The sequence below is a fragment of the Malaya genurostris genome, chromosome 1 (genome assembly GCF_030247185.1).
Source record: "Malaya genurostris strain Urasoe2022 chromosome 1, Malgen_1.1, whole genome shotgun sequence".
NCBI classification, from domain to species: Eukaryota; Metazoa; Arthropoda; class Insecta; order Diptera; family Culicidae; genus Malaya; species Malaya genurostris.
Window position 1 is genome coordinate 145,833,745 of NC_080570.1, and position 12,060 is coordinate 145,845,804.

Genomic DNA, 12,060 nt, shown 5'->3' on the forward strand with positions numbered 1-12,060 from the left:
AAGTAGATTTTGAAAGCTTCCCTTACATCAAAGGCATCTTTCGGGGCATTTCCACCTTGTTTTGGAAGGTTATGCTCTGTCGATAAGCTCACTACTGCTGATCCGACTCCCGCGGTATCAATGCGTACAGGATCATGCTTGCGTATGAAGTTATGCAATACGCATGTCGCTAGAATAACATAATCAACATTTTTTGGACTGGCTTGGATCCTTCGATTGTATATTCGAAACATTTGAGATAAGATTCCGAATGCATTTTCCGAGACTCTTCTCATCCGGCTGAGGCGATAGTTGAATATGCGTTTATTAGCATCTAGATTATCTCCCGGGTAGGGTCGCATCATGTACGATTTCAGCGGAAATGCTTCGTCACCAACTATAACATGTGGTACAACAACACTTGTACCGGGAAGTGCAGCGTCCGCAGGCACGTTTAATCTATGAGCAGTTAGCGCTTTACCTAGATTAGAACTGGCAAATATTCCCCCATCACTGTTTTTACCATAGGCTCCTACGTCAACCGCAATAAAATTGTATTCAGCGTCTACCAACGCCAATAGAACAACAGAGAAAAACTTTTTGTAATTATGGAAATGGCTACCACTTTTTGGGGGTGCCTGGATGGTAATGTGCTTCCCATCAATAGCGCCTATGCAGTTTGGAAAATTCCAACTTTCAAAATTATTCTTCACGATTTTTTGCCATTCATCTACGGTTGGCACGGGCATCATGTCTCTCATTAGGTGATTCACTATTGCACGACACGTCTCCATCACAATCGTATACGCGGTGCTATGCCCAACTCTATAGCTAAAAGAAATTGTCTTCAAAGAGTCGCCTGTGGTTAAATACCTGAAACAAAGCAAATTGCAATAATTTTTTTGTTGTGGGTCACATCATTATATTAGATAAATGCATATTTTCGACTATCAAATATTAGTTATCAGTTATATTTTTTTTTCTAATTCCCATGTTTTTCACAGCAAGTACTTGTAAAAATAGATGGAATAACATTCGAGACAACTACAGAAAATCAACAAGAAAATCAGAAACTAAAAGCGGACAAGCAGCAAAAAAAGTCAAAATTTACAAATATTCAAATCAGTTACAGTTCCTAAATAAACACCTTGAGGAACGAAACACGATTTCAAATATACCCAACATATCAATAATTGATCCAGAATCAAAGCACAGCGATGAAGAAAATTATGGGGAAGTAATCGAAGAAGAAGAAGAAGAGCAGATTGATTCTCCGTTCAAATCTTCAAGCGTTCGAAACAATCCGTCCACGAACACCCACAAGTTTAAACAAAAAAAGACGAGCAACGAAAATCCTACGGCCACATCGACACTAATGGATTATTTGATAGAGAAGAAAAAAACTGAATCGAAACCAGATAAAGTCGAGCTATATCTCGCCAGTTTGGCACCTTCTTTGAGGGAATTATCACCGCTTAATTTTTGTTTAATTAAGCAAAAAATTAACTGCATCGTACATGAATTTGAATTTCAGCAAATAGCCGAATTCCACACCACAGGAGTGGTGGATGTCGATGATGAGTCAGAAATGCATGGCACTAATAGTAATATACAATACTATTTGGAAAACTTCCAGGAGTAAAGCTGTACAATTATTATTTTAATATTTTCATTTAACTTTACGATTAACACTCCAATTGATTTTTATGCAATAAATAGAACATCATAATCTTTGTTACTGAACTATACAAATGTTATTATATTTTCATTTGACTTCATACTACCAATTCCAACGTTTCAATCGAACTTCACGCAATAAATAAGAACTACTACATAATCTTTGTAAGTGCCTGTAAATACGCATTTAATTTTCATTTTAAATTTCCATATAACGACATTTCCAATTCCAGCTCAATTATACTAATATCCTAATAAAAAATGAATGCGTAGAATCACGTTGATCAATTTTAGTCTACAAAAGAATTCCGATTCATTACAAGGTATAAAAAGAAAATAAATATGCATACCATATCTGTGATTGTCTTATTTATCTGATTGATGACAAAACTTTTCGAAAGATTTTCCTAAAGCCGTATAAACTTCTCTTTATTTACTTTTTATTCTATTTCTATCAATTACTAAGCAGTTTTAACGTTCATCACTCAACCGTCTTCTTTTGATCAGTCCTTAAAAATCATGAAAATCTTTATGATCTCGTCACAATGATGGAAAGTGAAAGTAAACAAACAAACTATCTCTTGTATAAGGGCCCATTTGACAAAACAGTTAAAACTTCTCGGGTAATTTTTCAAAAGGGCGTGCAAGTGACACTTTCTCTTCTATTAATTACCAAGCGGTTTCCACATTTATCATTCAACTCTTTGCATGAAATGATATCCGAAACTTTCGACTTTCAAACAGAATAGTGATATCAAAGAAAATCTTTTTAATCACATCACAATAATCGAAAGAGAGAGTGATTAAAGAGAAACTGTCACTTGCTTATACGCCCTTTTGAAAAATTAACCGAGAATTGGTCTGAATGTTTTGTTTCAATCATTATTTTCATTGTTGCCAACATAACAAAACACTCAACAACGAGCTTCAACCAATAAGCTAAACTTGAGCATTAAATCTGAAATTGAGTCATTACAATTCAACAGTTAATATAACTAACTTCGGTATATTTTTTGCAAATTGACTTATGAAAACTAATAAAAGCACCTTTGCCTAAAATTAAGCTATTCAACGATAAGTTAAATGATAAGTGGAATTCTTTTCAAAATAAGGTAGTTTTCCGATTCCGTTTATACTAGTAATAAGAATATTTAATAAGAAACAAAAAAAGTAAATTTACGGTCTCATTTTTCAAAGTGATGTATTGGAAATGGTTTTCAAAATATGTTTAATCAATTAATCTTGTAAAGAATAGATTTCATGGATTTTGAAACTAATGTTAAGTATATATTAACTAAAAGAGTTTATAGTACCTCTAAAACCCAAAACAGATTGCATTATTCAGTTCATCGATTATTCAAATTATTAAATGGGTTCATATCAATTTTGCGTGTTGGCAATTTTGAAACTGTGTTCGTCTGGCAACTCTATTAGTAGTATAAACCTGTATAAAACATAAACATAAAGTAAAAATATGCAAAGAGAAATATATTCCTGTAGAAAACTAGTTATAATATTCCTGTAGAAATCTAGTTTTGCAATGATTTGCTTAAGATCACTGTTCGGTAAGATGGACCAAGGGCGGCCTTGGCCGTCCTCATAAAGACACCACAGAGGAAAAAAAGATCACGGTTCGGATCATCTCGCACAAAGAATTTATAACTATAGTGGACATTGCATGAGTAATCCTGACAACTGTTTTGTAAAAGGTATTTTGTGAACTATTCTGTGTTGATGTTTAGTATTCAATTGGATATTTTTTAATTCTTTGAAGATAACCGATTATCAAAGTAATTTGCAACACCTGTTGGCAAAAGCGGACGCACCATTGAAGTCGAAACGAATCTATTTTTTTCGTAGCAAAAATACCACACTATCGTAGAAAACATCTGTTCCAACTTTTCCGGTATCTAAAGTCAGTATAAACTAATCATTTAGCAATTCATTGAGTTGGGTAGTTCGTTATTTTCTTTTACTAATTTGTTTTTATGAAGACGCACCTTAAACAAATTGCCAGTCTTTCTCTAGGTGGAATCGCCATCCGATAAAAGGAATCTTGCTTTTTTATAAATGGTCCAATTTTTTCAAGAAGAATATTGAAAGCTTTTTCCGACATTCGAAAATATTCATGGAATTGTTTCGGATCATCCTGCAATTCCTTGAAGAGTGTCCAATATTCTCCTTCAACTTCTCGGTTTTTCCAGGTTTCGTGAACCCACTTTCTTTTTCTTTTACGTGTATTGTTTTCTTCATCCAAAATCAGAGCAATCATCATTAAATCTTCATCAGAAAAATCAGACATTTTGAAAACTATTAAATCACTGAGCTGCCGGAACTGAAACGGCACGGAAGGGTTCCGACAAAAAACACTGACGGCACACTGAAAGCACTTTCACCGTGCCGTCACGGAACTGAACCGGAACGGATATGTGTGAATAGTCCTTAAATCGGTATACCTGACAACGTTACCTGGCAGACTTTTACCCGTATAGCGTTTTGGCTACCTGGGCACCCATGGCTACCAGACGGCTACCAAAATTGATTCAGTGACGGTTGTCAAATCCAATTTGACAAAACAAAGTCGTCTGTATCTAAGTTAGCCCAGCGTTTTCATCTTCTCACCTTCGCTGAAAATGTGGAAAAATCCTGGTGGATACGGTTGTATAGTTTGAGTTGTATATCTGGCAGCGGTGAGGCAGTCGGTCACCAGAATGTCTGCCAGCCATATTTTTCCAGCTGGCAGCGTTTAGTCAACCATCTGGCAGCCATGCGTATGCGGGAATATGCTATAAAATTTGGCCCCTGTCGAAGAGTGAGACACTCACTCACTCACTCATCATTTGACAGCAAACGTGACGGATTTGTTTTGTTTTCTTTTCTGTATGCCATGTGTTTCGTGCGGTTGGTTGTTTCTCACGCGGAGTAGATCTGTATTTTTCTGCAAATAACGCAAACTAATAGTGGTTTAGATTCACAATTAAGTCTAATTCTCACTTGAATTAGCTCAAACTACCTGACAAAATGCAACAAGACGAGGTAAGTGTTTGCGGTGCTTTCGATTCAATGCCACGCATTTATTACGGTACTCAAATTGCTGTTGCAGATCGTGTGGAGTATCATAAGCCGGCAGTTCTGCTCGTATCAAGTGAAAACTCAAACTCAAAACTTCTGCCGTAATGAGTACAGCCTGACAGGACTGTGTTCTCGTAAGGCATGTCCATTGGCAAATAGTCAGTACGCCACAATCCGAGAGGAAAACGGTATTATCTACCTGTACATGAAAACGGCCGAACGGAATGCTTTTCCTTCCAAGCATTGGGAAAAGGTGAAACTGTCCAGGAACTATGAGAAGGCCATTTATCAAATCAATGAAAATTTACTATATTGGGATCGGTTCGTGCGGTTGAAATGTAAACAGCGCTTCACTAAAATTACCCAGTATTTAATACGAATGCGAAAATTGAAACTACGCCGCCAGAAAATGCTTGTTCCATTGGCGACAAAAATCGAACGACGAGAACGGCGCCGAGAGGAGAAGGCACTGGTGGCAGCGCGGATCGATAATGCTATCGAGAAGGAACTGATGGAACGACTGAAAAAGGGTACCTACGAGGACATTTACAATTTCCCACAGGTGGCCTTCAACAAAGCGCTCGAGGCGGAAGAGGTTGAGGATGAGGAGAATGAGCAGGAGGCGAATAGCGAAATGGAAGAAGAAGAAGAGGAGCTGGAGAAGGAAATGGAGGTCGATGCCGAAATGCAGCGGGAACTGGAGCTGGACGGAGAGTTTGTGGAGGGTGATTCCGAGGATGACGAAGATGAGGATGATGAGGAGGTGGACGGTGACGAAGAAGAGGAATCGGATGCCGAAAGTGAATCCGGTCGAAAGGAACGGGTCGAGGTGGACAGTGATTTCGAGTCTTCTGATGAAGATATCGAGGTAAGTTTGCACTGTTTTCTTGTACCGTTTTTGCTCTGAAAATTTTCTCAGGTTTATTTTTTCTTTTTTTTTTGTGAGTTCAGTGCGCGTACCACGTGTTCGTATTACTTGGAGAGTCTGAATCCCCCGCGTGTAGGTTCAAAAACGAGCTGGTATTGGCCACTTTTCTCGAAGCAGAACGCCAGTTCTAGCTTATTGGCCTTTAAGTGACTACTTTCCTTTAATAACAAGATACTAATCATTTGTCGATATTATTGAAGCGTGTAAAATCTCAAATACTCTTCGAATCCAGGCCCTCATGATATTCCATCAATAGTGCTAAAATATGTGCTAATAGCATTGCAGTTCCACTAGCCTATGCACTTTATACATCATTTATCATCCGTGAAATGGAAAGAGGTCATCAAATAGATGCTATTTACACTGTCGTACCATATTGGCCGCGAAATGTCGGTAAAAATCGGAAAGATCATTTCTTAATGCTTTGCTAATACATCACCTAGGACCTCTTCTGTTTCTAATTTACATTAATGACGTCAATCTTTCGTAGAAGTGCTCTAAGCTCTCATACGCAGACAGCTTCAAATTATTCTTCAACGTGTGCAGCCAAAACGATGCTAAGTTCCCTCAGGAACAACTTGATATTTTCGGAAACTGGTGTCAGGTCAACAGAATGGTACTGAACGCCTCAAAGTGTTCCATAATAAGCTTTAATCGTAAACGAAATCCAATAATGTTCTACTATTCGCTTCTCGGTGTTGAGCTACATCAAAGATCTTGGTGTCATACCCACTTTTATGGAACCTAGTCGCTGATGGTTTGTTAAGGAAACTTAATAACCTTGGATTTCCGACTTACGGTTTTGCCGACGATTATCATATATTGATGACCGGTATAAGCATTACCACTCTCTTTGATTTAATGCAGCAAGCCCTGCGATCTGTTCAACAATGGTGTTGTCAGGTTGGATTATCTGTAAATCCGGGCAAAACATCAATGGTGCTTTTCACTCATCGTAGGATAATCACAGGAGCTCGTCCGTTACAGTTCTTCGGTTCAGAGGTCACTGTGGTTGATCAAGTTAAATACGTCGGGGTTATTCTTGATTCAAAACTGAATTGGTCTGCTCACATTGACTTCAGGATTGAAGGAGCTTGCGTGGCTTTCGGCTTTTGGAAAATCATGGGGACTCAAACCTAGATACATTCATTGGATCTACCCAACTATTGTTAGACCAATTTTAGCATATGGATGTCTTGTATGGTGGCAGAAAGGAGAAGTCGCGACAGTTTAGTCAAAGCTAAATCATCTCCAAAGGATGGTTCTAATGGCGATGACAAGAGCATTCACGACAACTCCTACTGCTGCTCTAGCGGCGCTACTGTGCATTAAACCACTTCATGTGTTCCTAAAACAAGAAGCATTATCTTGTGCATATCGTCTTAGGGTTACAGGGCTTTGGAATAGTAACCCTTTAGATTATGCTACCAGCCACACTCGTTTGTGGTCTCAAATGGTTACGTGGGATGAGTATTTACTCGCTCCTAGTGACCTAACTCTCACATGCAGTTTTCCTTTCAAAACATTCAATGTGAGCTATCCTCTTCGTGAGGAATGGTTGTCTGGAACGACAACTTGATGAACACATAGTTTGTTATACGGACGGTTCTCTGTTGAATGGTCGTGCTGGTGTCTACTGTCGTGAAATGAGGCTAGAGCAGTCTCATTCACTTGGTAGATACTGTACTGTGTCCGAAGCAGAAATCTACGCGATTCTGTGTGGAGTACAATCGGCACTTCAGCAGAGGATCTGTGGTAAACGAATTTATTTTTGTTCCGACAGTCAGGCAGCCTTAAAAGCACTCAGTTCGAATGATCCACAGTCGAATCTGGTGATCGTATGTCGAACTCAAATTGAAGACCTCAGCTTTTCAAATGCTGTTTACTTCTTATGGGTACCCGGTCATTCTGGTATTACTGGAAATGAATGGGCTGATGAGTTGGCTAGAGCTGGTGCAATGAATGATTTCGTTGGTCCTGAACCAGCTTTATCACTTTCAACTAGTTGGATAAAGCAGAAGATTCGTTCTTGGGCTGCATCCAAATATGCCAGCTACTGGCGCATCTTGCAAACTTGCGCTCAGACAAAAGCATTTTTACCAGATTTAAATCTGAAAATGTCAAAGTGTCTACTGCATTTTGCCAAGCATCATTGCAGTATTCTGGTCAGAGCTCTGACTGGACATTGCAAACTCAATTATCACATGGCTACTATTCAACGTGCTGAGTATTCTCTGTGTGATTTGTGTGATTGCGATTATGGTACTTCATATCATCTGATTTGTAACTGTCCCGCATTGACGCAACTACGTATCCTGGTTTTTGGTTCTCCATACATGGTTGAGTCTGTGTATGCGGAGCTAAAATTGAAGGATATTCTCTCGTTTCACACCCAATGTGATAAGGAGCTATAGTCAGAAGGATTCGTCACTCTCCCGGAGTGAATGAATCCTTTCTGTATTCACCTTAAATAGGGTTTAGCAGATTCTTGGCATCCTTTATGGGGTACCGAATTAACTTCTGCTCGTACATACTGCGAATCGTTCTGCATTCTTCCGCGATGCACTCCCGGTACTCTGCACGAGTGGTATAGCTTTTGTAAAGTCTTTCAATCCTCTCGGGGGTTGGAGGTTTTATTAACTGTACATCGTTCATCAGAAACATCAGAACAGCAGACTGTTCGGGACTTCGTAGAGGTTCAGAATTTACTTCTGCTTCCACTAAATGTGATCCCCAGCAGACTGTTCAGCATCCCTTAGGGGTTCAGAATTTACTTCTGCTTTTTTGTGTTTTTGTGTCGTCAATTTTCCCCATCCTCCTAGTCCAAACCTTACCATTTCCTTTCAATCCTTCCTTCTTATATATCGGGAAAATATATATGTAGTGATGCTAAAAACAAACTGATGGTAAGGCACAAATCTCCAAATATCAAGGGGAACGTGCCATTTGAGCCAATTAGTTCTGATTCCTGATGCGGTTTTTTTATGCGCCGTTTTTTGTGTGAAGTTTCAGAGTTATGCAGTTTTTTGTGCTTTTCTTTTTCATGCGGTACATAAATTCGCATAAAAAAAGACTTCAGTGTATAAGAAAAGCATCATTACACCACTAAATGTAAATCAACGATGGGGGCGGCAAATCAAGTTTTGCCCCAGGAGCAAATTTTCCTAGGTATGCCACTGGTCCAGTGTAGAACCGAACCGAAGAGACTGCTGCCACTGTGACTACTTAAAAAAATAAAATATAGATGCTTAAACAAACCGAATTCCATTATATCCGCCCTCAGTTTCCGGTTCCGGAATTACTGATAAAGTAGAAAAAATCTTTGAAATGAAGCTTACTGTTAGCATTTAACGTTTCTTGCCTTTCTCATATAGAAAGGTTATGCAATCACTGTGAAAACCGACTTTTGAACCGAGGCCCGGAGGGCCGAGTGTCATATACCATTCGACTCAGTTCGTCGAGTACGCAAAACGTATACGTGGGTATGTGTGTATGTAACGTTTTTTTTTGCATTAACTTTTCTCGGAGATGGCTGAACCGATTTTCACAAACTTAGATTCAAATGAAAGGTCTTGTGGTTCCATGCAAAATTCCTGAATATTATTTGGATCCAACTTTCGGTTCCGGAATTATGGGGAAACATGTGCAAAAAAAATTGTGAAAATAAGTGCACCAACTTTGCTCATAGATGGTGTGACCGATTTTCACAAACTTAGGTTCAACTGAAAGTTCATGTAGTGCCATACGTTACAGGGTAAAGTGGGTTAAAAATTGTATACAATCACTGAAAACGGCGAAAAATCGTAAAAAGTTTTCTAAATCGACATCAAATCTTCTCCATTTGACAGTTTTTATCAGTAGACAGTCAAACAAACCGATCCCGGTTATTCTTTTAAGAATCAAAGAAAATTATTTTGAAGAATGCCACTGTACTATATATGATGGTACAGGGTGGCAAGTGACCGGGAAAATCGGGAAAACCGGGAAAAGGTCGGGAATTTGATTTCACCGGGAAAAACCGGGAAAAAGTCGGGAATTTTAGTGAAAAACCGGGAAAAATATTACTAGCTCACCTATGAGTAACAGTTGTTAGCATAATGATTATTTTTCGACGATTGAAAAGTAGGAGACAATACCCAATTTTGCGTTTGAGCGAAATGTTCAGTACAAGTGTTGAAATAACTTATTGTCCATTGGAAATTGGGCCAACACCACATGTCTCGTCCAACGATTTTTAGGCAGTTTTCAATCAAACAGGAAGCATCCGAGTTTTTTTTAGTTGTTATCAATAACAGCATAATGAAAGCTCATTTTGAAAAATAAGGATAATTTGAATGCTTCTGTTGGATTTTTATTAAATTTTTGAATAAGTAATAAGTATTCAACACACTTGCAAAATTCATGGCAAAATCTCAAGGTAACATAGGAAATTTTTTTTATAAAATTATTGAACATTTTTAAGAGCCTTCATGTTTTTAGATTTTATCATAATTTGTCTCAGTAATGTCATCTTTAGGCAATACTTGTGTTATGCTTATATTTCTGTGAAATGTCAAAAGGACTCGCAAGATTGGAAGAGTTGTCGACTTTGATCTTATTCACCGTTTACAGGAAGTATTTGAGTTCCTTTTTGAGAGTTGAAACTGGTTTCTGGGGACTAGTATAGAATCTTAGAAAGATTTAGAAAATGGATTGATTTGTGCAGTAAATCTATGTTTAATTTTCTCAACTATTCCATAGTAGGATCACAAGAACGTTAATATTGATGTAGAAGAAGGTGAATTGAATTTTGAAAGTTTGAGCTTCTGGAACTTCAATAAAGTAATGATTTGAATTATATACGGCTATATCTATTTTTTCCAAAACAATTTCAGGGTTTACATTCGATAGTATTCTAGTCGATTAGCTCTAAACTGGTAGAATGTATAACTAATTGAGCTAATCAATGCTTAATTTGAAACCCTGAATTTGATTGATTGATCTGCTAGAATCAGATCAATTGTAGAAAAATTTCTCATATAGATAAATTAGTTGAGCTATTGGATATAAAACTGGTTTAAAACCAGCGGAGAGTTTATCATGAAGAACTCGTTCTTTCTGATTACTCCACGAGCATTTAGAATCCTATTAGGAAAAACAGATCGATATATTGTACAATTTAACTGCTATCATTTGATTTATTTGCCCATCAACGCATTGAAATCGTAAACATAAACAATGACTAACAGATACATTAGAAAAAATTGGTGTTTTAAAAGAGCAAGTCGTGGCAGCCGAACGGTTTGACGAAATCTTCTGATACACACATCTAATAAATCTAATGATTTTAAATTCAATTCTATTACATGAAAATTTAAAATTTTTGGTCTGACAGGACTTTGTTAATAATTGGTTTTATGGTTTTCATCACAATCACAGCATGATAATTCATCTGCGGGTATCGTTCATTGAACAGTTGTGCTTGCAAGCGACAGACTTTAAACAGTATATGTCCATATAACATATATATTGTACCATGGCCGAAGCCCTGGCAATGACGATATTATGTTAGATTCGCTGTGCCATCATCAGTGTTTGTTATTGCCGATAATTTGGTAGAAAGTGGCTCGATATTTCTCTACATTGTATACAACATTTTCAATCTGGTAGAAGATGCTACAAGAACTCGATATCTCTCAATGCATGAACCGTGAGAGTATGCACTCCACTTCATACTCTGAGTATTTCACAGCCCTTAACAAAATATGTACAGTCAGGCAATGATCGGCGCGGTGAGGAATTTACCAAGGGAGAATCGCAAGTTTATAATTATCGCAGATAATTCGACTGGATTCTCATACTAGGTCACAATATACAATATTTCAAAACCCTGGTCTGGAGCATTCACATCTATTTTCATAGATTCAACTTATACAAAGGTTATATGCACATAGTTAGAATAAGCGGTAATAGTAAAATGATTCTATTGCAATTATCCACTGCCCGTATAGAATCGGATCGCAAAACGAGAATAAGCGACCGTTTGTTGCTTCAGAGAGGATCCCCACAGCAGCGAGCTAACCTTTGATTCTCAGACAGGTCATCGAAAGAAATGACGGTGTTTTGTTGCTGAGATGATATCCGTCTCTCTTTGGTGGCTGATTGAATCGTGTGAAGAGTTGCTAGCCAGCGTTCTTTGAAACGATAAAGGCCATCCTCGGCCATCAAGCCGTTTATACTTTTCCCGCCGAACTGAGATTTCCACTTTCACTTCCGGAAGGAGCGAAGAAAAAAAATGTACAAAATGATTTGAAGTTGCAAGCATAGATTGTTGTTTTTTTCTGAGTGGCAAGCGTCCGTTTTTGGGATTGTTGTTCCTTATTGATTTATTTTCAATCATATGTATACCAAAAAAAAATAAAAAC

At 37.8% G+C, this 12,060-nt stretch overlaps 1 protein-coding gene across 2 annotated transcripts in view; it reads left to right on the top strand.

Moving 5' to 3' along the window:
• Nucleotides 1-4,532: 4,532 nt before the first annotated feature.
• LOC131426091 (protein MAK16 homolog) overlaps nt 4,533-12,060 on the top strand; it is a 41,805-nt gene continuing 34,277 nt past the window's right edge. For both annotated transcript variants that reach the window (XM_058588533.1, XM_058588532.1), the window contains exons 1-2: nt 4,533-4,692; nt 4,760-5,596. In XM_058588533.1, coding sequence (XP_058444516.1) covers nt 4,678-4,692; nt 4,760-5,596 — 852 coding nt within the window. In that variant the 5' untranslated portion in view covers nt 4,533-4,677. The remainder of the gene's footprint in view (nt 4,693-4,759; nt 5,597-12,060) is intronic.